Source organism: Daphnia pulex, chromosome 6, assembly GCF_021134715.1.
Source record: "Daphnia pulex isolate KAP4 chromosome 6, ASM2113471v1".
Taxonomy (NCBI): domain Eukaryota; kingdom Metazoa; phylum Arthropoda; class Branchiopoda; order Diplostraca; family Daphniidae; genus Daphnia; species Daphnia pulex.
Window position 1 is genome coordinate 5,334,797 of NC_060022.1, and position 24,465 is coordinate 5,359,261.

The 24,465-nt window shown below is 40.4% G+C and overlaps 7 protein-coding genes across 15 annotated transcripts in view; 2 read left to right on the forward strand and 5 right to left on the reverse strand.

Annotated features, from left to right (window-relative positions):
* LOC124196230 overlaps positions 1-5,826 on the reverse strand; it is a 33,123-nt gene extending 27,297 nt beyond the window's left edge. For all 3 annotated transcript variants that reach the window (XM_046591128.1, XM_046591125.1, XM_046591126.1), the window contains exon 1: positions 5,269-5,826. The gene's annotated coding sequence lies outside the window, so the exon portion shown is untranslated. The remainder of the gene's footprint in view (positions 1-5,268) is intronic.
* A 51-nt stretch (positions 5,827-5,877) lies between these two features.
* LOC124196228 (protein HGH1 homolog) lies at positions 5,878-7,374 on the forward strand. The gene is made up of 6 exons (XM_046591122.1): positions 5,878-6,031; positions 6,097-6,520; positions 6,594-6,715; positions 6,782-6,972; positions 7,033-7,166; positions 7,233-7,374. Exons 1-6 carry the CDS (start codon positions 5,947-5,949, stop codon positions 7,327-7,329), a joined length of 1,053 nt encoding a protein of 350 aa, XP_046447078.1. The 5' UTR covers positions 5,878-5,946; the 3' UTR covers positions 7,330-7,374.
* Positions 7,358-15,556, reverse strand: LOC124196223 (dentin sialophosphoprotein-like). Of its 3 annotated transcripts, XM_046591115.1 has the most exons (6): positions 14,574-15,556; positions 14,365-14,498; positions 13,980-14,282; positions 9,613-11,439; positions 8,111-9,544; positions 7,358-8,043 (listed from the first exon to the last, which is right to left on the reverse strand). In XM_046591115.1, the coding sequence occupies exons 4-6, from the start codon at positions 11,422-11,424 to the stop codon at positions 7,690-7,692; spliced, it is 3,600 nt and encodes a 1,199-aa protein (XP_046447071.1). In that variant the 5' UTR covers positions 11,425-11,439; positions 13,980-14,282; positions 14,365-14,498; positions 14,574-15,556; the 3' UTR covers positions 7,358-7,689. The 3 variants fall into 3 exon arrangements, with proteins under 3 accessions (XP_046447071.1, XP_046447070.1, XP_046447069.1); XM_046591114.1 differs by lacking the exons at positions 13,980-14,282; positions 14,365-14,498; positions 14,574-15,556 and adding an exon at positions 13,019-13,053 and having other exon boundaries at positions 8,126-9,544; XM_046591113.1 differs by lacking the exons at positions 13,980-14,282; positions 14,365-14,498; positions 14,574-15,556 and adding an exon at positions 13,019-13,048.
* A 1,141-nt stretch (positions 15,557-16,697) lies between these two features.
* Positions 16,698-19,534, reverse strand: LOC124196226 (nucleolin-like). Of its 4 annotated transcripts, none has more exons than XM_046591117.1 (12): positions 19,343-19,534; positions 18,919-19,217; positions 18,820-18,849; positions 18,604-18,735; positions 18,415-18,534; positions 18,203-18,349; positions 18,041-18,139; positions 17,841-17,963; positions 17,668-17,772; positions 17,522-17,610; positions 17,295-17,440; positions 16,698-17,208 (listed from the first exon to the last, which is right to left on the reverse strand). In XM_046591117.1, the coding sequence occupies exons 2-11, from the start codon at positions 19,207-19,209 to the stop codon at positions 17,431-17,433; spliced, it is 1,146 nt and encodes a 381-aa protein (XP_046447073.1). In that variant the 5' UTR covers positions 19,210-19,217; positions 19,343-19,534; the 3' UTR covers positions 16,698-17,208; positions 17,295-17,430. The 4 variants fall into 4 exon arrangements, with proteins under 4 accessions (XP_046447073.1, XP_046447072.1, XP_046447075.1 ...); XM_046591116.1 differs by having other exon boundaries at positions 19,292-19,518; XM_046591119.1 differs by lacking the exon at positions 17,295-17,440 and having other exon boundaries at positions 19,292-19,519.
* Positions 19,535-19,710: 176 nt separating this feature from the next.
* LOC124196232 (ribonuclease P/MRP protein subunit POP5-like) lies at positions 19,711-20,616 on the forward strand. The gene is made up of 4 exons (XM_046591130.1): positions 19,711-19,863; positions 20,039-20,184; positions 20,248-20,417; positions 20,483-20,616. Exons 1-4 carry the CDS (start codon positions 19,844-19,846, stop codon positions 20,585-20,587), a joined length of 441 nt encoding a protein of 146 aa, XP_046447086.1. The 5' UTR covers positions 19,711-19,843; the 3' UTR covers positions 20,588-20,616.
* On the reverse strand, positions 20,590-21,838 carry LOC124196231 (mitochondrial import inner membrane translocase subunit Tim22-like). Its single transcript, XM_046591129.1, has 4 exons — positions 21,189-21,838; positions 20,933-21,120; positions 20,836-20,871; positions 20,590-20,746 (listed from the first exon to the last, which is right to left on the reverse strand). Exons 1-4 carry the CDS (start codon positions 21,397-21,399, stop codon positions 20,630-20,632), a joined length of 552 nt encoding a protein of 183 aa, XP_046447085.1. The 5' UTR covers positions 21,400-21,838; the 3' UTR covers positions 20,590-20,629.
* Positions 21,839-21,941: 103 nt separating this feature from the next.
* Positions 21,942-24,248, reverse strand: LOC124196229 (transaldolase-like). 2 transcript variants are annotated; one of them, XM_046591123.1, is made up of 9 exons: positions 23,886-24,248; positions 23,748-23,820; positions 23,490-23,613; positions 23,294-23,401; positions 23,101-23,232; positions 22,905-23,030; positions 22,690-22,826; positions 22,418-22,625; positions 21,942-22,231 (listed from the first exon to the last, which is right to left on the reverse strand). In XM_046591123.1, the coding sequence occupies exons 1-9, from the start codon at positions 23,928-23,930 to the stop codon at positions 22,165-22,167; spliced, it is 1,020 nt and encodes a 339-aa protein (XP_046447079.1). In that variant the 5' UTR covers positions 23,931-24,248; the 3' UTR covers positions 21,942-22,164. The 2 variants fall into 2 exon arrangements, with proteins under 2 accessions (XP_046447079.1, XP_046447080.1); XM_046591124.1 differs by having other exon boundaries at positions 23,955-24,247.
* Between the last annotated feature and the right edge of the window lie 217 nt (positions 24,249-24,465).

Below are 24,465 nucleotides of genomic sequence, written 5' to 3' on the forward strand. Positions count from 1 at the left end.
TGCTACCAAAAACAATTCGAAAAATTGCATACAAAACAGGAATGTCTCTCGATATAGTCTCTCTCTCTTTCGTACCGACTGGAAACGCTTTTTTACCCTTTTTCTCCAAAAGAAAAATATAAAATTTGTCCTTTTTTTTATATATATTTCCCGTGCGAGTCAAAGGTTTCACAAGCCGCGGTTCCTATTCGAGGACACAACTGGTTTGTCAGTCAGCCTCCTCCTCCTCAATGTCAGTCACGGTCCAAAAGCATCCGAAAGAGAAAAGGGAAAGATGGTTATCACACGAGGAAACTAGTCAACTCTGATTGGGTGAAGGCAAAAAAAAAAGACGAAGAAATAATAATAAAAAAAGAAGAAGGAATGGCAGGACTATTTCTGCACAACCAATCGATCGTATTGGGTCGACAACTGCGGACTGCTAAACAGATAAGATGGCGCGGCTTATCAATGGACGGGCAGGACGACCGTCAACCAAGACATTTCATACTAAGACAATGTAAAGCAGGCGGCGCAGCACGGGATATATTCGGCCATAAATGTCCGGCAATAAAAAAAGAAAAGGGATAAAAAAAATATCCGTCGATTTTTCGATAGGGAAATAAAAATAACAAAAAATGTGAGGCAATCGATGGCACTTGACCATCGTTTCTCAAACATGATAGCATCAATTGAGAGAACAAATCCTGTAGCCAATCCAGGGTCAAACAGTTTGTTGAAGAGGGGCAGCGCCCAGGTTAAAACAAAGGGGTCGAGTGTTTGCTGTGTTCTTTTATTGATCTTATAACACCCAATATCGTTTAAATTGTCTTTGTTCGAACGGCAGATTCCGATCTAAAGCTAACTATTTGAACCCATGTTATATCGCGATAATAAAATTGTAATGTGTAGCTCAATATAGGGCAACACGCACGCACGCACAAAGAAAAGAAAACCGGCTTGCTATCAATACTAAATAGCGAGCTGGCATTTGAAGATGGATTTTTTCAAAGCGTCAAAACGACTTTTCTTTTTCCTGGTGGTGTCCGTGGTAACGTTAGAAACAAGGGTCCGTTCCCGCGTGCTCTCCCCTCCTTTGGCCGGGAGAATTCCGTCATTGGTTCGTCGGGCGACCAATGGCTGAAAATTTCGCTTTGGTGGGTGTCCCATACTTGGCAGATCCCCTGCCCTCCTTGGCCCCCCTCCGCCACCCACTCAACCTCCCTTTCATCCCGCACGACACGTGGAGTGGCGGAAGTAGAATTGCAGTCACGCACAACACATGCAGAGACAGAGAGAGAGAGAGAACCGGCATATGTCGACTTTCCAGTAGCAACAAAATGCGGCCAATCTTGATTGTATTCCATCACCTTTGTAACTTCACACTGAATCAGCCAATTGAGAGTCTGTTGGATTCCTTTCACACCCTCAATTATTACTGTGTGTACACACACACGAACCACTTTTTTATTTTTCTTACCCCGAAAGAAGAAAAAAATGAAGAAACATTATTTGAAAAGGGAAAAAAGAAAAAAAGATGGGAACACGGTCGACGATTTGGCTACAGTTAGCAACTAGATGGAAATTACTAACTCGAGTGGGCGTCAAAAACCTACGGCTTGAAAAGAGCCGAGCACTTATTTTGAATTTTGGCGACGGTTACGTTCGACGTTGACTATTGTGCTGATGGTAGCAACAACTCTCCTTCTTGCATCAAGATCAAATTGTGGCTCGTTTTCCGACTAGCTCCTCGAGGCAAATTAGGATGTGTTTGTCGGCGAGGTGGTTCCCATTACACCGGCAGGAGAAACCGGCACAAACTGCCAGTCATCCAAATAATATCGCAGTCGACTCATCTCTACGAAAACGGACAGGATTCCCAGGGTTTCTTCACTCGGAGCGATTTCCGGGGAAGTAGTATTCAGACGCGCGTTTGCCATATGTATAACAAACTTGATAATATCATGTTGAACGCAAAGGGAGTCTGAGGAAAAAAAAAAAACTTGTATTCCCAATGAAAAGACCCTCCCTTAATTTAAGCAATTTGCATCAGAACGCGTTTCAATCAACTTCAAATGCTTGTCAACGAAAAGAGCAAGAAATATGTGATCAAAAGCAGAGCTATTTAAGGATTCGCTGTGATTTTTGCCGAGACAATTACTAATTGCATTTTCAAAAGTTAACAAATTTGAAACAAGGAAAACAAAATGAGACATTCAAGTTGCCAAGTGAAAATCAATATTCCTACAGATCCTGAATCCAAGCAGCGGGTGGGTGTATAAGTTAGTTTAGATTCTTAGCAGTGCGTGTGCGGTGGTGCACTGGGGAAACCTTGGAATGGCCTTTTCTCGATGACCACATCCTTTCGTGTACGAAGAAGAAGAAGTTGGGCGCAATGAAAGCATCAACAAATTCATCCGCCCATTAACACAAACTTGCAATTGCTATAGAAAATGAATGTTTCGTTTACATTCGCCCAGGAAAAAAATTAAAAAACAAAAAAAAATACTACTTAAAAGCTTTCCATACATTAAGAAAATTTTTGCCGTTGTCCCGCTGGAGGCGGTTTCTCAGGACACGAAAAATCCTCCTCTGAATAAACGAATAATGCAAAAGAAAAAACAAAAAAAGAGGAAAAAGATGTTGAGGCTGTTATTTGGTGGTTGAGGAGGCGATGGGAACCTCCTCTTCATGAGCAAGACTGGCGGAAAATTTCTTTTTCCGATAGAAAATATAATCGATGGCCTTGGTTGCTAGGTCGCAAAGTTTAAGAGCATCAGCTACCCATGAGCGATCACGATCATTTAACAATTCAAACACCATACAACACAATTGCATAATAAGACAAGAGAATGGTGTCGGGCTATAAATTCTCCTTTGCTGTGCAAACCCCCCACTGTGTAACGGCCATTTCCCCTGTTTTTACTGGACGTATAAAGAAAAGAATGAACAAAAAACATATTCGGATTTTTCCAGGGATCAACTCAAGAGGCAGCAGCAAACCCCGCAACCCTACTCTATTCGATTCGACTGACTTGGATATTTAGCCGATTATTACGACGACGCCTAACCGCAATAAAATAAAAGTCACTCGGCAATCAAAGTGCAATCGTTTCGGAAAAACTTTTCACCCCAGCGAGAGAAAAAAAAAAGCGTCACATGAATAAGTAATAAGTTTTCCTACAAGGCGATCATTGAATCAACAAACGCCAAGCAAAGTGTATTAGCTACACTATATATATAGTGTAAGGAGCCTTAGCCACAGGGCTACACAAACAAGATCTACGAGAGATCCTCTTACAGAGCAGCAGCAGCAGGACGCCAATATAAAGTAAAAGTTTACCACACACACACCAACCCAGAGCAACTACCATAATTCCTTAACAACGTTCTCGGGTAACCGTTTAACGCAAACACAAGGCCCAGCGCCCAGACTGCTGCTGCTCTAATTCCAACCTTTATTTTTTCTTTCTCCGGCGACTTTTCCTTGCGAAAGAAAAAATTTATTGTGTAAACGACGTGGTAAAGTAATTGGAATCGTTTCTAAAAGTGAAACGCAGCTGATTCCAATAATAAAGAAAAGAAAGAAGAAATCAATCCTGAGAGCTGTTAACGTTTGCGTTCACTTTCCAACAAACGGTTAATCACTCGTTCTGTACATTTTGGAGAGGAAAAGGACATAAAAACAACACAAAATGTTTGGTACAGAGAAATCCGAGATGTGGTAGAGCACCACATCCTCGGCAACCGGAAAAATATCATCCACCGAGAAGAAGAAGAGAGAAACTCCCCGCCAACGCCATCTCTAAATAGTTCTATAAGGTTTCTCTACATTCCTCGGTAGGGGGGGGATATTGCTGCTTTGTATAGAAGCTCTCTATGGCAACAGTAGAATTATTTTAGGCATATAGTATATACTATATACTACGAGGGAAGGCAAACAAAATTAAAAAGAATCCACAGGGACATTTTCTCAAGTCTAAAGTTTTGCGGGGCCCAGTCCGAGTTTCCCTCCGCAAATCCAATTGGCGGGGCGTCGTACTTGACATGCGTCCCTTTTATTACTACTGGGGTCGTATCGTTAAAAATACATTTCCAACCGAGTGTGTATGTGTGTGTGTGCTCTTTATATTCCACCCTGTCAAACTTGTTGCTACGCAAAGGCAAATTTATTGGACTTGAGCCCAATCCGAGAAAGAGAAAAACTCAAGAAAAGAGAGAAAACTTTAGATCGCCATTGGATGCGAGACACTTTTGTTGTTCTTGCTGTGCTCCGCTTAATTGCCTGGACCGTCATAAAGTTGACGCGTATATATTTTATTTTTCTTTAGTTTTTGAGTTTTTTTTTTTTTCAAGAAATTCAAAAACTTTCATAACCCGATCGTGCTTTTTCTACTGAAAAAAAAAGAACGACAAATCGTTTATATTTCACACAAACAGTTTTATTTTTTACTGGTGCGGCTGCAGTAAAACCCATAAAATAACACACAAAACTGGTGGCGCCGCCGCCATTGTGCAAAAAACCATGAAGACATTTTCCAATGAATTGGTAATAAGGTTTCGTGAACTGACCCCGAGGTTCACACCCGGTACTTTTCGTGAAAGAAGCCTGAGGGGGGGGGGGGGGGACTGTCCAAGTTAAAAGCGCACACATGCCAATCAGATAATCCGATAGTCCGAAGCTCAAGCCATGCTCGCCATAGTCGTGTACTTCAAATCCATGTGATCAATATTGATGGGTTTTTAAGTTTTGGCGTTTTAGCGATAGAGTCCCTGTCAAGATTTTTTGAAATTTTCGCCCAAACAAAGAAGCGTCTGCTAGCAAAACCAAAGACAAGAGCTCACGAACGACAAGAAAAGGGAGTTAAAGCAAAAAGGACTTCCCAAGTCGAAATCAACTAGTGATGGGGTAACATTTCATATCAAGGACTATTTGATGAGCTTGACGTGGGGTTTTGCTTATGCAAATCTGCATCTGCAAACGATTATTTATTCCATACAGACAAATATGGCGAGAATGCTTTATTGCCTTTGACTTGTGTTTAAAATGGCGAGGGATGTCGGACATTTTGGCAAAAAAAGAAGAAGAAATGCTTGTGTAGGGAATCTATCTATTCATAGCACGTGAAGGAAAAACGTGACTGGTTCGCAAAAAGAAAAAACTATCAAGGTCGGCGAATAAATGTACATAAATTTTAGAGCTTAAATGAACCGTACGGGTAAGACGCCACCCTCTAATCTTGCACACACTAGATATAAATAAGAGAATAATCAAGGTTACAAACTTACCAATAGTTGACTGGTGGCGTACATGCTCCAGGATCGGTTTCGATTAATGATTTGATAGCCTTTTAATCATACCAGCATCAAATGTTTACCACACGGACTTGGATTTTTTAGGGGGCCGCCATGTTTGGATGAACCACTACACTAGTCCAAGGTTGCCATTGCAAACGAAATGGTTACTTTTATGGTGATACATTTCACTCTGCGACTCTGAGAGGGTTTCCTGTTTGTTGATGGATTTCTTACAACAGCGGTTGTAACTTCTTATCATCCTTTGCAATCTAAAAGACGCAGAAACAGATGAGGATAGTTTCATACCAACGAAATCGACGAAAACACTTATATTTACATTGCAAGCCGTTTCAATGCTGGGATCGAATATATCGTAAATTTACGAGAAAAACTTGCACGATGTTCAACGATAGCCATTTAAGAAGCGGGGTCACTCAATAGCTATTTTGCATTTGCCCTTTGGTCTTTGGGTTTTTCGCAATTTTGTTTTACATTTTGAAATAACGTGGATTCAACCGTCACTGACACAAGCCAGTCAAAACTAAAAATGATAAGTAATGCGCCTACGCCATCTAGATGTCAGATTTGAAATCACGTATATAGAAATCGTCTGCTGTTGTTTGAAACGTCGTTCGGCACATGTAGTTCATATGGAATTGTTGATGTAAAATGTCGGAAATCGAAGAATTATCTCAATTTCTTACGCTAGAAACGCGACTAGATGTTAAAGCTCTAGCTCTTCAACAGACGCTAGGTATTTATCCAAATATTGTAGTATTAATAAGTATTTATTTTTTGTATTATGCGTGTATCATAAAGGATTGACAGGAACAGCAGATGGAAGGCAAATGTTGATTAACACAACCTGTGTTGTCAAAAATTTATGTAAACTTCTGAATGATTATCAGAAATCTGTTGCGAAAGATGCTAGTTTAGCTCTCATCAATCTGTCTGCCGATGAAGATTTGACGTCAACCCTAGTTACAGAAGGAACTGAAATTATCGAAAACATGTTGAACATCATCACCAATCCAGAACACGAACTTGCAGACCCTGCTTGCATGGTGTTGTCAAACCTTTCACGGACAAAACTTGGAAGTGAAAGGCTATTCCAGACTATGGGAGAAAAATTAGAAAAATACATTGACATTTTCTGTCAAGAAAAATACAATAAAAAAGGTGCCCGTCTCCACTACCTTGCAGCTGTATTTTCCAATTTGAGTCAAATTCCAGCAGTTAGAAGGTATTCAAACCAAAGTACTTTTTGACAAAATTATTTTTTTTTTTTTTTTACAATTTTACTACCTTTTTTCTAGTTACATATTAGATCCATCAAGAACTTGTCTTCAGAGGTTAGTTTCTTTCACAGATTACAAAGATTCCACTACAAGAAGAGGAGGTATTCTCGGACTTATAAAGAACTGTTGTTTTGAAACTGGTAAGATGTTTGTCAAAAGTAAACTGTTGTACAAACCTACAAATTAATTCTAACCTTCAAATGCAGACCACCATGACTTTTTATTGAGTGATGCAGTTGATTTACTCCCAAAACTACTACTGCCTCTAGCTGGCCCTGAGGAATTTGATGAAGAAGATAATGATAAACTACCTATCGATTTGCAATATTTGGGCGAAGAGAAAACCAGAGAGCAAGACCCCGACATCCGTAAAATGCTTTTGGAGGCTCTAACTCAGGTACCATTATTACGTCCTTGAGTAGAGTTTATTAAAAGACTTAGCAAATGTTTTAAAAAGTTATGTGCCACAAAATATGGGCGTGAATACCTGCGCTCCAAAAACACTTACGTCATCTTGCGTGAACTTCACAAATGGGAAAAGAACGACAATGTTTTAGCGGTTCTTGAACATTTGGTCAACATTGTGATTAGGTATTATATAGTCTGTAATTATTTTTTCATGACGCAGTTAATAATTAGATCCATAAAAAATTTTAGGTTTGAGCACGAAATCGGTTACGACAATCTCAAGAAAGAAGTTGAAGTGCCCGAAGAAATTACTGAAAAATTTAATGCTTTAGAGCCCGCTTTGTGATCCGCTTTATAAGAGCACACCAATAAACTATGGTTTATCTTGTTATTTATTGAGTTCAGAGACAAAAAGATTAACACTGTACACTTCATATAATTTCTTAATGGCTATAGTTAAACACTTTGTTATTATTATTTTTTATTTTTTTTGTCCTTACTCGCTTTCGATAAATAGATTAAACCGCTCCTCATCGACGTCTCTATACTCAGCCGTAGAGATGCGGGAGGCCCTGTTCAATATTACACCATTCCCATTTTTTATTGCCTTTTTTTTTGTAAGAAGGAAGAAGAATTAATATCTTGAAATGGGGTTAAGCATTTAGCCATTAAAAAAAAAAGGAAAAAACATGTTCGTGGCCCATGTTTATGGTAAATAACCAAGCGAATTCTCTAATTCACTTCGTTTCGAGAACCCATTCTTAGTATTCCGGGCTGCGCCTCGATAATGCATCGAGCTGTAAGCGTCATCAGTTGAGAGCTCCGAGGCGGTATCTTCAGTAACTTCGCTATCGTCAATGACAATATCGGTTGTTTGGTTAAGCTTGATATTCGAAAACATGGCCGCTATTTCAGTCGTCTTCTTGGCCGACAACGCACCTTCCGGCACTGCCTTTGTGACGGAGCGGTGATGATGTTGACTATGGTGAGTCGAACCAGCTGATGATGTGCCTCGATAAACAATTTTGCCCTTGGGGTCGACTGCCGACACCATCAAAAACTGAAATAATGGACCATTATTAGAAGGAATCCAATTTATACAAGAAAAAAGCTTAAATAATCTTTACTTTATTGCCACGAACCGAGTTTTGTGACTTTAGTGATCTATCGCTCGAGGAGTTGGAATTCCTTCGGCTGTCGCTAACGGAACTCAGATTTTCTAAACTGAAATTCCTCGATGTCCGGCCGCTGCTTCCCGTGGAATCATAGCTCTGATACCCGACCGATTCTGCGGGACTTGTTTTCCGTTGAAGCCGCTGCTGTTGACTGGCCAGGGAGACAGGACCACGAACGAAACTGTTGCAACTGGTAGAATCCACTTCCGTCTCACTAGATAAATATGAGCTGCGACTCTTCCTGCGTAAGATTTCTGGTTGTTTGGCGAAGGAACTTTTGTGATTAGCGGATTTGTGGTGAGCTGGCTCGGTCATGGCTACAACGTCCGAATCGAGTGACGTGTCGCTTAGGTAAGAACTCAAACTCTTTTGTCTTAGTGACGACGCGCTTGACAGAGTAAACCTATTCGAGGATGCATGTACGGAAGCTTTAGTTGTTGTTGCTGGAGCGGAATGCTGCAAGTTAGCTGTATTTCTTCGCCAAGCGGTTAATGGTGATTCGGCACCCGAGAGGGCAGACCACGACGTCATACTGGAGGATTTCCTTGCGTAATTCGGACGGTTCTTTGTAGGTTTGATGTGAGGAGGATGCCTGTTGGCCGGTTCAGGCAGACTATCGTGGCTGGTGTCGGTGTCATCCGAATCGAGACGAATCCGGTAGACTGGAGCTCCACTGGATTTACTGATTCTCTTTAACGAGCAGTAACATCGCTCGGCATCGCTGTAATCAGTGGTATCTTGCGAATGTGTTTCACTGAAGGAACAATAACATTTATGCGAACAAGATTCGCTGTCGTAACCGCATTCGGAGCAGGAGGCGCTATATTCTGGCGCTTTGTTGACGGTGCCATTTTTGTTGTTGCTCGCAACGACTGATCTCGGTGGTAATGGCGTCTTGGGATTGAAATGCTTTGCCGGGAAAACCAATGGAGCCAAGGAAACAATAGAAGGCTCAGGGCTTTTAATTTTTATGTTCTTAATTAACTGAGGTTCGGATGCTTGCTTCTCCTCCTTCGTAACCGAATAACCCGTTGAAACGGAGCGGGCTGCGCCCCACTTTGAGAAAGATTTTTTTGTGGCTCGCAAGACACTACTGATGCGTGAAGAACTGGTGCTGTGCTCAGCGTCCGAATCTCGCCCAGCTGATTTGTTTGTTCCATTTTTCGTTACTGCGTCGGCTTTGCCCTTGGATTTGGTTTTACTCAGGTTGCTGGTCTGATGCCTCATAATGTTCTTGGAGCGCTGGAACATCTCGTCCTTGCTGAGGGTCAAAGCCAATTTCATCAACATCTCTTTGTAGGCTGGCGTCAAGTCATTGAACGACATTCGATCTTTGTTGACGATCGACTTTAAGACGTCATCCACACTCTTCACACCTTCGTGTTTCTGCAAAAGACCAAGAAGTTGTCACATATATATGAATGAAAACAAATATAACTTGTGAATAGACTTACCTTTAATTCTTCGAAAAGTTCGGAAAAGGAGTAATTCTGTTGAGGAACGGTCATGAAACTTTTGCTACGGGGAATGGCTACTTTAGTAAGAATGTCGCCATTGTTACTTTGATCCGCCCCATCCAGCGCATCCGATAATAATATTTCACCCAAGTGTCGCTCGGACACGCTACGTTTAACAACGCGACTACCATTACTCCGTTGGCTGGCGTTACGCATACTGCGACGTAAATTTGCTTTGCCTTGGGAAGATCTCGTTTTATTTTGACTCCGCCGGATGCTCTTCCGTCGTTCAAGGCCACCATCTTGGGCCTTTGAAGATTTCTTACGTCGCGGTGGGCGAACCGGTTGCTGGAAACTTGAAGTGACTGAACTCTCGCTCCAATTAGAGACACTAGTTGAAGGCGAATAGATGGGTTGAGCAATTTTGTTAACGGGAGTAGCAGATGACGGCGGTGGTGGTGGCGGCTGGTGTTGCGGTGATTGTTGCTGAAGCGGCTGTTGTTGCTGTTGTTGCGACGATTCATTGTTTTTCATATTTCGTAGCAGCGCCTGGTACAAATTAGCGGCAATAACGATGGCATCCTCGGGGTTGTCGCAAACGAAGGCATGGCATTCCAAGTCCTTTGGGGCTTGAGTATTACGCATAACACAGGTGAACAATGGCGGATGGAAGGTAGGTGAAGTCACCCATTCACCATCATCAGACGGACTCAGCGGGTGGAATAGATTCTGTTTGTCCTGATTCTCCGGATCGCAAATTAGTGGCAAAAAGGCAAATTTTCTTCCAGTTGATTCGGTACGAGCAACAAATTTGACTGCCGCCCAAACGGCGATAGTGGGAAATGGGTTTAATACTTCCTGTGGAACACTGGATCGGCGACTGTCGGATGAATAGTACTGAATTTTCAATCCGGCTGGTGAAATTTCCATCGTTCCACGGTAGATTTTATTTTCCTGCTGGCGATAGCGACTGTAAAGCTCTTTAAGGGGAAACTGGAGCGATTCTAAGCTGGTGGCCCGACCTAGAAGTGACAACGAGCCGAGATAATCGACTTTGTACTGATTGGTGTTGGTCATTTCAGTTGGGGAAGGAGGCGATGGCGACGGTGCAACCGGAATAGGCGGGAGAGGAACATTCTGCTTGTTATGCACTGCTTTGGGGTGGTTTGGTGCCGGATGATCCGAGCGGACATTAATTACGGCTTTATGGTTGGTAATGTTGATCACGTCGTTTGCGGGTTGTCCTGGCGGCGAGGAAACAGCGACTTGATGGATTGATGGAGTCGTCTTGTTTGGTTGTTGCACGTTGTTTGTGGATGCATCTTGGAACATTTTCTCGATTTGAGCCTGAACTGCGTTGCGCGCCTCATTGAAGCGCTGGGCTCGACTTTCCGATGGTTCACGAATCAGTGTGTGATTTACGTGGTTATTCACCTGAATGTAGGTGGTCGAGTTGTTTTTGGTCGGTTGTGCGGCTGGAACAGGTGAAGCGACGCTTCCTCGTTGTTCGGCCAACACTTTTTGAAAATGTAGCTGCAAATGTTCCATGGTGGGTTCATCTACGGCCGCATCTTCTTCCTCAATCAGAGGTTTTTGGGTCTCGCTGGTGTGGCGGCGAAGATGCTGCTGTCGAAATAGACTATCGATTCTTTCCTTGTACACGGAACTATCTAATGTCGATGCACCACTGTGATCCGACATGAGAGTTCCGGTTGGACTGCCACCATTCATATCGCCGTTGCCCCCGTTGTTGTTTACTAATCGGAAGGTGTAGCCCCGCTCACCGGCTTCCGGGCGATATCGCACCATTCCTTCTTCTTGAATCTGCAAAAGACCATAACAAATCGTGAACATTGATATGAATGAAGAGGATCAATTCTCAAGAAAAAGACGTTGAAAATAACAGTGAAAAATGAAAGAATAAGTTATTTCAGAAAGGAAAAAGAACAATTCCGGCGGAGAAGAAGAAAGCTGTGCGCGGGAAATTATCACAGCTGGCAGGCGGCAAGGATTAGCCGGAGGTCTTTGGGGTTTTTAAAGAGAATTTTCAAGAAATGCCGAAGTGAGTAGGCAAATATCGCACCTGACTGTCATCATCACCTTCTCTTTCATTTTTCGTCTACGGATGAATCTCCGAATCGAGATTCATATAAATAAACAATGCTACTGACAACAACAAAAAGGAACAACGCAATAGAGTGGTTGAAAGAATGTGTTAAAAAGCCCCATAGCATAGCATAAAATTATTTCTCAATAGTTTATTACATATTCATTTAAGGCAAACTAGTCACCTGGAAAGATCAGCTAGATAATGAATAGCATATATAAGGCCTGCTAACATTCTATTTTGTTATTTTATTTTCACGGGCAGGTTTCGTTCTCTTTCAAGGTCGTCGGCTGGCCCGAGTCCAGTGAACTTCTTCGCGTTCGCTCCAACTATTACACACTAAGAAATCCTACCAAATGTTGCCTATGGGATGTTGGCACGTATGGATGAGGCGGCGATCGGTGGCTTCTTGGGCAACAGACAACAGATGGTCTTTTACTTTTTCCTCAAGACCAATAGCCTCTCCTGTAAGTATCCTCCCTCTCCACACGCACTTACGCTTTTTTCTCCCTTTCCAAGCCAAACTTTTTCCCAACAGGACGCCTCCAGGGCGACATGTTTGAATAATTTGATCTAGTCTGCATTAAAACATATTTTTCTCTCATTCCTTCTCCTATAAAAATATTATGTTTAAAAAGCGATCAGCCAACAACCTCAGAATCCGAGTATACATTCTCCTCTTCTGTATCCCCACAAGCTGTCCGCTTTGCTTTTGATTAAGAATCGCCCGACGGGTTAAATCCATTATTATTAAAAAACCAGCCAAAGACGTACATGTTTTTTTTTAGTTGTTGTCGGTCTTTTCTCGGTTCGTCGGTTTCTAGAAAGGATATACGTTCAATGGCTCCGACTTGATGAGACTAAATCATCTCGTGTCTTTGACCTTCACCCTATACATCTCTCTCTTCTCCTTATACAATACGGATAAATTGACCGCCACCAGCACTACGCAGAGCTTTCTATCGGGTTACAAATAGTAGTCATGTATTAAGACGTGATGATCGTCGCAATCCCACCTTTTATAACGTAATCGGCCATCTTTCAGTGTCACTCAGTGTCGTTGTAATGCTTTGGGAGTGATAGGGAGATCACTCAAGCACAACACTGTGGCAAGTTGAGGGGTTTGTCGGAAGGAATGGAACGCGCTTGATCAACCAAGCGCAACCATGAAGCTCTTCTTCAAAGTCTTCTACAATCCCTGACATGTCCTACGGTTATAAATGTATACATCTACCGTATTCGTAGCAAATAAAATAACACAGAAGCAAACCATACGCCGACGGAATGAACAAATACCTTCATCCACGCTACGGAACACTGATCAGCGCTATTGAAGCTCTCATAGGAAACTAAAAGCTTTTCATCGTTTCCACATAGCAAATCACCTTTATTTTCTTTCACCAAAGAAACCCGGAAGTTTCTACAGGTGAGGGCAAAAAGAAAAAAAAAGAAACAGATTTGTGTGATTTTTTTCCTACTTTTTCGTTACGTGCACATGTTTCCGTCTTCCTCCAGACGGTCAAATAAAGTTTAAAAAAAAAAATAATAAATGAACTTGCAAACAGCTGTCGCGTTTTGAAGCGGAATTCAACAGGACAAAAACCAAATCATAATGACAAAAAAGGAAGAAAAAAAGCGCGGCCAAGTTCGACATGTGGTTTTGCGCACAACATCTGGCACTGGTTGTGTGGGCAAAAAGGGACAAAGAAAAAAGAAAATAGCGATATAACTTCTAGTTCGTTTTTCCTTTAAATCAGCAAAATTAAGAAGGAAACAAAAGGGAGGAAAAAAATCGGGAAAGTGTTGTAAAAATCAAGCAGCTTCCTACTGTGTTCTAATGTGTTTATGTTTCTACTCGTACCACGGAAAAGAGATAAAAATTTATGAGCTGTGAGCTTTTCGAGTAATCGAAAATGGTAACAAGAAGGGCAAGAATTTATCGAGCACGAGAGTTGTGCTGTTTGGACGTCGACACGCTTCGCTGACCCCGTAAACGAGCAGAAAAGGGAATGAAGCCTGAATTTATCTTTCCCACCTTCAGGTTGAACGACAGCTACTTGTGTTCACTGCACGTCCGAGCAATTTCCCAAAAGAGAGACGACCACCAAATTTGCTTGTCTCTTTATCTCGGCACTTTGTTGTGACTTTCAAATGTGTCAGTGACTTTGGCATCGAATTTGAATCAGAACTGATTGTTTGAGCAGCCCGTTCTCGAGTCCAGTTTTAAAAAGAGAAATTAACAAAATGATGCGCTTACCTTTGAAATGAAGACTCTGCGTGTGACTGAGCTTCCAGATGAGAAACAAGATCAAGACGGATGAACACGGACCTTCTGAAAACGCGCAGAGTCTGGGACATGCGGCTTACTTAGCGACTCAAGGGGTACTAGCGCCAACTCCGAGGATGGTGTTCCAGGCGAGCAAGTTGTTCTTCGGGAGGCCAGCAAAGAGTCACAGAGACGAATCCGAGTGGGAGGAGCTCTCAGTTTGCTGGGCTTCTTTGCTGACGGCTGCTGTTTCGTGCTGGTCGGTCAGTCAGTCGAGAATACGGGTACACTCACCTATACCAAAAGGCATGAAAAGGTTTTTTCTTTCCTTGAATAAATCACGCTAGTTGCACCAACTGCTGTCGACAGTACAAACCTGCTGACATGAATACAATGGACGCTGACTTCTAGTGTGCGCGATTTCAATCGGACGACAACAAAAATAGCCGGTACCAAAAGGACACGAAGCAGCTGTCGCGAATGTCTGTCGGATAATCGCAATCGTGGAATCTATACGAACGTTTGCACTTCATAATTAGGCAATTTAAATGTTAGACAGAAACCATCGCAATAACCATTTCTGACCTTGAGAGTGGGGTGTTGTCTTTCCCTCCGGGATGAAATTCATCATGTTGTTGACTGGAGATGAACAAATCCAGACTAGTGGGGGCATTCAGTACTCGTCTATTTTAATGTGACAGTTTTAGAGTCGGCGTTGAATCCTACAAGAAATAACTATCTCCTAAAAAGAAGAAATATAGAAAAGTTAACTACTGAGTTATAGAAGTGTCCTGAAATCAGCAGAGCGTTCATCGTACAAGATGGAGGAATTCCGAGTCGAGCTAATTCTTCGTTTGCGTTATTATTCCTGCCTCTGGTTGTAAATCGCTTTGCCATAAATTCATAACATGGTTCTCCTAAAAGATGCGGGATCCGTCTGATCTGATGAATCTTTTAAATTTACTGTTCCCTGTAGGCAAGGATTTTCTCATCTCGATACTTAAAAAGAAGCGTACGAAACTTCGAAAAGTCCATAATAAATAATACCTTGTCAATCTTTTTTTTATAAATATTTCTACTATTTTCTTTTGGAAACCGATAAAACCACCAAAGCTCCAGGTGATGAATCGCGTCATCTCTTCTCGACTGGAACCTTCGTGGTCGATTCGAAGGTTGAGTAATCTCATAAAGATTCCCAGCCCCTGGTGTTTCCAAAGAGAGAATCTTCGCTTATTGTTATTACTATACTTAAAAATATGGAAAGGATAAGAATGCAATAATCGAAACGAAAAGGTTATCGACACAAATCGGATCCGCCTATTTTCACCAAAATTCCACGCTAAATCCCTTCTTTTCGGCCTATTATTCGATTCCGGAATCGGAAAAACATGGTGTTTTTTGTTACTCTTATCATCCCATCCGGATGGGAAAATAAGAATAGCATGGTGGGAAAACAAGTTAGCTACAGTGAATATTTTTGTGATCCCAAAACCATTGCCGTCCAAAGGTGTAAATCCAGAAGAAAACAATCGAGACCGGAAAGGCTTTTAATAGAAAAATCGTCCCCAAGACGCAAGTCACTTAAATACAGACTAGGTAACAAAGATGGAAATAACTTTTGCCTTACTATGTAAACGATCCGACTGGTGGAAATGGTCGAGGCCGGTGAGGACGAGGACGTTAACGGACATTGATTATAAGAGTGGGAAAAACAGCGGTAATGTACTTATATAAAAATTTAATTTCGTTAAAGAGACATGTGTGTTTTTGGTCAACTCTTCCAAACTTACTTGTTTACCGTTTGTGGTTTTGTCGATGCGAACAGTAGAGTCAGCCGGCCAGGTGTTTTCGGCGAACTTTTTTTTTTCGTAGAAAAATGGCATTTCATCTTACTTGGGACGTAACTGCACAGTGGCTGTTTTTAAGAAGAGAAACCCTGCTGATTCAAATGTTAGGAAATCTCACGAGTAGACACACTCACGTTCACAATAAGACTTCTACGATCCAACGACTTTTTCCTTCGATCATTTACTACTATTTCTTCTATATGTCGAAGATTAAACAAGCTGGGTTGTAAAACGCACCCAACCGTAGGACATCGAAGAAAGTAAAATAACGGTGTAACGTCCGCTATCGTTAATATAGCATCTGCTATATAGACCTAGTGCTGGAAAAGGATTTATTGAATGTAATAGTAGAAAATAATCGATAGAAATCATTCTCGTTTTGAAGGAATAAAACTAAATGAATTACTAACTGTAGCTTATTTTTATATCATCTAACATCACTGAATCTTGTAAAACGTCTATCATTCCTTTCCTGCTGAACTAATTTCTAAGACATCCCGTATCATAAAAAAGCAGGCATATACACCGGTATTAGTTACCTTTACATTGTGGAACCTATGACAATTCGTCATATTTTCAACGCCAATGCTTCGCCGACTCTTCACAGAGACATTGGATGTGCATCCACGTTGAAGGGTGGTCTCATTCTTCTTTTCCCAAGTCGGAAACAACTAGAAAAAAAATGCACATTCAACAACATCCCACAGAGAATTGTAAGCTCACCTCAAGCGAATCAAATTCCCACTGCCATCGTTCGTCGGTGACGAAAGAGACACCAGGGAAAGAGGGAACACCAACGTTGGTGAAAATCCTCGCTCCAACAATTTCACCGTTCTACCAAAACTCTATACGTGTCCTCGTATATTGGAATCTAAGTTTATTTCTTTGTTGTTTTTAGGACTTTAAATTGAATTAGAATTTGACAGGACTCAAACGAGAGAGACGAACAAAGTACATGGGATAATAGCCGAAACAAAAAACTAGAATGTGTTCCATAAAAAAGTTTCAAGAGAGCTGTTCCATGCTACGATAAATATAAAAGGGAAAGGGAACAATGAAATAGCATCAGGACAGAGATTGCCTTCCCGTTAGAAGGATTTCAAAATCTCACGCCTTCATAAAAGTTTCATCTTTACCTTTTTCACCTATTGCCACTGGACAAGCTCTCTATTACTTTTGGAAATCTAAAAATTGGTCTCAATTGAGTGCAGGTAACATGTAGAAAACATCGGAATAATACTATTAATGGAAGAAAAAAATGTATGGCACCTCTTAAGCTAATGCTACCTTCAACGCTTCCACTAACGAAATCGGATCAGGGAACTTCAGCCGACGAGGTGGACCAAGCTTGAGACCACTCCATAATACGGTTTCTAAAATAATAGTAATGAAAAAAGTACTATCCTGAAACGAACGCTAAACTCCACACATAGAAAAATAAACATGAAAATAATCATACCAACACCCCGGGAATTAGTCACCATGATTTCAAATGCTCCTCTACGCGGAGCCGACAAGTTGATTTCCACCACAAGGTCCGAAAAAAGCTGGAGGAAATGCTCTTGAATTTCAAGAGCTTTCCTCTTAAACACGGATCAGGATTTACTATTTCACATATTACCACAACCATTATAACCACAACCTTTTTCATGCAAATAATAAAAATTGGGGGTGAACAGTAATTACCAGTGCTCCATTGCGAGCCGTGGTGAAGTACGGAGTTTCTTTGAGTTGCCATTTGTCTCTTCTTCTTGGCCATTGTCTCCCTCGGATTCCTAAACGAAAATTTTATTTGAGAGCCGACCTAACACAAATGCAAATAAAAGGCATACCCTCTTCTTGGCACGCGCCCATCTTGTCGCCGCACCTTTCTTCCCAGCAGCAGACAATTTGTCGTGAGTACTAACGTCAGCTTCATCCGGTTCTTCTTCAGAACTCTAATAAAAGTCATTGAAAGAATTAGAAAACTTGTACTGGATTATATAATATTGGTATATCAACTAACCTGCTGTTGTGCATGGGCTTTTCTGGTTGCTGCTGCTTTCTTTCCCGCTTCAACCCTTATTTTATGCAATCTGGCATTTTTTTCTTCTTCGTCTTCCTCGCCCGCACTTTCTTCTGAAGAGCCCTAAAGAAATGTTTTTAGGATGAAGAAGATTATGGTTGGAATATTAGAAACAATTGAATATTTCAACAACTGTGTACCTTAGCACGAGCCCATCTCGTCGCCGCACCTTTCTTCCCAGCAGCGGACAATTTGTCGTGAGTACTAACGTCAGCCTCGTCCGGTTCTTCTTCGGAACTCTATTAAAGGCCATCGAAAGAAATAGCAAAACTTATAATGGAATAATTAATATATTGACTGACCTGCTGTCCGGCATGGGCTTTTCTCGTTGCCGCTGCTTTCTTTCCCGCTTCTACCCTTATCTTATGCAGCCGGGCTTTTCTCTGTTCCTCGTCTTCGTACTCATATTCCTCTTTCTCATCCTCTTCTTCTAATTCTTCTTCCGAGTACTTTAAAAGAAATAATGAAAATTACAAAAAGTATTAATTAAATGATGTTAAAGGAATTGACTAACTTCTTCTTTTTCATGAGATTTTCTAGTCGCTGCTGCTTTTTTCCCTGCTTGAACCCTAATCTTATGCAATCTGGCTTTTCTCTTATCTTCGTCTTCATTTTCCTCTTCTTCTGCTGAGCCCTTTGACATCACATAACAATGGACATTACAAAGTATTCATTATAAATCATGTTAAAGATAATGACTAACTTGTCCTTGAGCATGAGCTTTTCTTGTCGCTGCTGCCTTTTTTCCTGCTTCAACCCTAATCTTATGCAGCCGTGCTTTTCTTTGCTCCTCGTCTTCATTTTCCTCCTCACCATCACTTTCTTCTGCTGAGCTCTATATTGTAAACAAATTAAAATAATTAGAACAAATTCTTCTATAAATATTTAATGAATGTTAAATATAAATTCCTGAGCTTACTTGCTGTTCTGCAACCACACCTTCCGATTCCTAGGAACAAATTGAAATACATTTGAAACAATAAAACAGATATGTAAGAAAACAAATTTTCAATCTAACCTTTTTAGTTTTGTCAAACTTAGCAGTCAGTGCAGTTTCTTCCTTATCTGCCATCTTTTCCATGTGTTTCATACCACTGCCCTTAGGTATGTGAACAGTTCCTTTGCTTGCATTCAGTTTTTCTTTTGCAGCAGCCCCAGCAATAAGTGGTTTTTCTTTCGAAGATTGTGGTTCAAGATTCGATTGCTTTGACTCAACAATCATAACGTCTTCGCTTTCATCATCGGCTCTGATAATATCAGAAGCTTTCTTCTCAGCAACCTCTGCTGCAGCTCGTTTTGGCTGAGGCATTCGATAACCTTTTACGTACGTAAATATGAACGAACCAGTAAAAACACAGATAAACTTAAGCAAATGAAATGCACGTGTCTACCATTAGGAAGCTCGACGTGGTCTAAAATCAAACGTGGTCAAAGGTTTGTACCTGAACTAGGAAAGAGCGCCGAAAGAATCGTCGATCCGACGACATTGCCTTTCGGAAATCAACGTTTTTTTTTCTTGCAAAAGTTGCAATCGTCTTCAATTCGAATTAATCCCAACGATGATTGACGTTATTTTTCAGGTAATTTTTTTTATTCCAAACGATTAACGATACAAGCAATGTTTTTTTTTCTTTTCCAGAACTTTTTAATAGCGTCTGCAACTCTGCATTGCAACATTTATAGGAATAGATCTATACAAATAAGTATAAAAAAAGAATATAAATTTATTATTACTTTCCTTTATTCACTGGGTCCAAATGTCGTGAGTACGATAATTGAAATCGTGATAACGAAGATTTTTTATTCGTGATTTTCGAAATGTAAACTTGGTCCTTTGCCATCTAGTGATAGTATTTAACATTTGGAATCATGTTCATCTCTCTGCAGACTGCAGAGTGCAGACTACACTGTAATGTTTACAAATTTACACGTGACGCTGGAAAATGGTCAGGTTTAAGAATCGGTAAAAAAGAACATTTCATTTAAAAAACAAAGTGCATTGTCATTTATGTCTGTATGGCCCGTAAAAAATGAAATTTAATGGGATAAATTATATCGCAATTTACCCTACTGTTAAATGGGATCTTGTTTCAAGATTCAGCTCTTTGTTGCTATTTCATCTTTTATTCACATTTCAGATATTTAACTGCAGAAATTATACCAGGGGATTCGACTACACAGCCTCTAAATGTGAAAAAATATGATTTACTTGCATCAGTCCTTGATGTCACTGAACAGATCCATGGAGAGTTTGGAGCTGCAGCAATTAGAAATGGCTTAGAAAGTAAAAACACTTAACTTTGTACTAATATTGGTGTTCTTTAATGTGTTTTTTAATGACATCTAGTCAAGTACTGCAATGAAAACACACAAATAGCAATAATCAGATGTAGACATGGCCCACATAGACTGTTGGCCTCATCACTTCCATTCCTATCAACAGTTGGTAAAAGAAAAGTTCAACTTCAAAGTGTTTACACAGGAGCTACCATGGTGCGGTGCTTCAAATTTTTAAAGGTTACTTTTGGGTGTCAATTTTAAATTAGTTTGCATTATCATACTAATAAATCCTTTCATTCTAGAAATTTCATGAAGACAAGATAAATGAAGCTTTGAAAACCTGTAAAACAGAGCAAGAAAAAAAGAAAGTTATAGAAACCATGACCAAGGCCAATTTGGAATTCTGAAATATTTGTAATAAACTGTATTTCAACTATTTGTCTGAATTGTCAGTGTCTCATGTAGTAGTCTATTGCAGTAGAGAATGCTGCAAATCCTAGTGCCCCTACAATTCCAGGTTTAAGTCCAGCTCTAAGACCAATCAGTCCTCCAGTAATTCCACCAGCCTGCATTCAAAATAATTTAGAAATGGGTTTTTAAGATGAATCACTCAATTTCTTTCCACAAATTTCTCTTAAATAGGGAAACAAATTACATAGGTTCCGTTCTTCCAATCTGCTTTCCCGCGATACTAAAAATGAAATATGGAATTACGCCAAGTTTTACATTGTAAAGAAAACGTGTTTACTTACAGATTCAATGGTGCACTCAACTGCAGAAAACATAAGACCAACAAGAGCAAAATTTTTTGCATAGCTAAGTGTAGAAAACTTCAAATCTCTGAAGATTTCTTTGGCTGTCTGTTGAGGTGCATCAGGGGCGGTGATATTAGGACTCACACTGGCACTGAACAATCCCAATGCAGCCCCCAATCCATAACCTGAATAAAATTATTAAAACATTATAATCAAAAAATAAATGAGTTTGCCAAATTGTTCTTGGTAGTACCCATTACACTTGCTACAAGTGATTTAAAAGCACATGATTCAAAGGCTGCTTCTACGCGTTTCTCATCAATACTTTTGATGTGAATTGGACCGACTGTCCTGGGGATGATGATTTGTTCTCGATATTTACAGTTATTTCCGACAAAATATTTCATTAAGGAATCCATCTCGTAAGGAGAGAACCCAGCAGGAGAAGTTGTTGATTCGTCCATGGTCTGTCAAAAGTGGTTACGTTTTCCAGGCACCAGTTTGGATCAGTTTAGAAAGATGCACATTCACTTTGATCAAATTATCTGGATGAAGACAAATTTTAAAAATAACTTGTACAGGGTAAAATTGAGATTTGCTTCTTTTTAGAATATGTACGGAAGAGAAGACCATGAAGACGATCACAAATTCACAACAGTCGGCTTGAAACGTCGTCTGCTTTTTGAAAACTTGGTACAGCGTTGCATTGCATAAGACTCTTTTACGTCATCTTCCACGTCTGCTTGGCGCTTGCTGTGCCCTGTGCCTGTGTCTCCTTACCTGTCTGTCTATCCGGATTACTGATCGGCTGATCCGATAAAAGCGACAAGACGGACAATCTCATTTGAAACTCTTCGCCGATTTCTTTATGTTATCTACTTACTTTTAAGTTTAAACCATATTTGAAACTGAAAAGTAACGGCGGATAACATTAGACCAAATAAATCAAAGATGTTTCCTTAAACGATTTTTGCGTAGAGTAGAGGAAAATTTATAACAGGAAAAAAACATTTAATTTCTTTGTAATTCAATAGGAAGCAGAACCACGGAATGTTGAAACTGATCACCAAATAGCAAATAGAGACTTAGAGTAGGCTGATTAATTTTAAATTAGTAGTAAAATTCTTATAACTACATTTTCCAGTTGAAAGAATAATCTATGACATTTCTTACGCTTTAAAAACCAACAATCAAGGTTGAGTTATCGATCTTCATAGGATCTAGAAATTTTAAGCGTTGAGTTTTTCGTTGATAAAGGTTTCCAACTTGACGGCGTCGACCGCAAACTTACGGATGCTATAAAATAGAAATAAATTATTTTATGTTATATTTATTAGTTTGTTCCCTAATATTTTTAACCAAAATTTATCAGGAATTTTTATAATGCATCTAACAATAAACCACTGTTTGTGGAAACAATCCTTAACCAGTATTAACCAATCGTTATCTAACCCACAAAAAAGTATAAGGAAATCAGAATACCCGTCACTGAGCTTATCGGTGGCCATCTGATCTTCATTCAGCATCCAACGGAAAGCTTTCTCGTCCAAAGAAATGCGTTCGAGATCGCATGTTTTGGCTTGCTCTGCATCAAGTTGACGAGTGACGCTTGCGCTGCTAGCATCCAATTCTTCCAGCAACTTTGGGCTGATAGTTAATAGATCGCATCCAGCAAGAGCAGTTACCTCGCCTATCAAACAATTTGAAATTTAACTAGCGTCCACGTTTAATAAACAGAACTGTGTAGAAAATACCGGTGTTTCGGAAAGACGCCCCCATGACTACGGTCTTGTAACCAAACTTCTTGTAATAGTTGTAGATCTGAGTGACTGATTTAACTCCAGGATCGTCTTCGGGAGCATACGATTTAGTAGAAGTGTTGCTCACATACCTAGAGATAGAGAAATGAAGAATAAAAATGGTGCGCTTAAAAATGTCATTACTCATTAGTCTTTAAATTCCTTCTTACCAATCCAAAATGCGACCAACGAAAGGAGAGATCAGAGTAACACCAGCATCGGCGCACGCAACTGCCTGGCAGAAGCTAAACAGCAACGTCAAGTTGCAGTGAACATCGTGCTTTTCTTCAAGTTCCCTGCGTGACGGCAATTATTGAAAACAATTATCTCATAGGAAAAAAACGCGAAAACACTTTCAATCAATACTTTGCTGCTTGAATTCCTTCCCAGGTCGAGGCCAATTTAATGAGAACCCTTTCTTTCTCAATACCTTCTTCAGCGTACAACTCGATAAGCTTGAGAGCCTTCTTCACGCTTCCCTCTTTATCGAAAGAAAGTCTGTGGACAAAAATCGAAAGTTAGGACATCATTCTGCAGTTAACGTCTGGTGGTCAACCACCTGGCGTCCACTTCAGTAGAAACGCGACCAGGAACAATTTTCAGAATTTCAACTCCAAACAAGACAAAGAGCTTGTCCATTGTAGCAGCTAACTTTGCAGCATTGTCCCTAATAAATAAAGCCATCAGCTACAGTTCAGGGAACAGTACAAAGTTCTGGTGTCTTTCTTTGTATTCGAAAACAAAATTATATTTACCCTTCCTGCTGTTTGCCATAATCAACAGCTTTCTGAACAAGATGTTGATACTGAGGCAAAGTGGCAGCAGCCAAAAGCAAAGATGGGTTTGTGGTAGCATCAGTAGGCTTGTACTTGATCATGGCTAAAATTGAAAACATTATTTAGATTTTTTCCAATTGATGACTAGACTGTAGCTGAAATATTTAGTTGCCAAGAAAGAACATAGTAATAGCTGGGTAAAACATGGGCAAGAAGGTACTGTTTAACTCAACTCACTCTCAAAGTCTCCAGTATCAGCCACGACAATTGTCATCGTTTTCAGTTGTTCCAATGCCATTTTTGAAGATTTCTATAACAAGAAAATGTAGAACATTAAACTAGTTTAAAAATTCAAAAATGTAAAAGAGAACCAACAGCTCTTTTCTTCGATCCAAACAATTCAACACAGCTACAAAACATGAGGTTGGTTGATCAACGACTTACCGAATCGACTTTTGAACAGTGAATGTTATACAAACGTCCAGCAGAGAAATTTGTGCGTAAGAGCGGGGAGAGAGAACGTCCGTTCAACGTGAGTAGCGAAGCAAAAAAGGAGGGCAGAAACCGATGGCCTATCTTCACGTGACTTTATTTCTGTATTTAAAGGAAATCGATCGACCGCAGTCAGTGGTAAAGAGATTATTAGAGCAAAAGAGAAATTTAAGTCCACAAATCGACTAGACCTTCACTCAATTTAACTCGGTACTTGACTAGAAACCTGTTATCGTTGGTTTTGACTTTGACAGTTCAGTTCCCATCTAGCGGTCAACATTTGTAATAGTCCCAAAGTTTCCCGTAGGGATTCTAGTCACAGTCGAACGAGGCTCAGTTTCAACACGCCACCGCTACGATACAAATCGCTATTCAAACGTACGAAAAAAGGTTGTATTCTTCAACACGAAACGTACGGAAATGTTACGCAAAATGCCTTCACTTTTTATAGACATAGATTGCT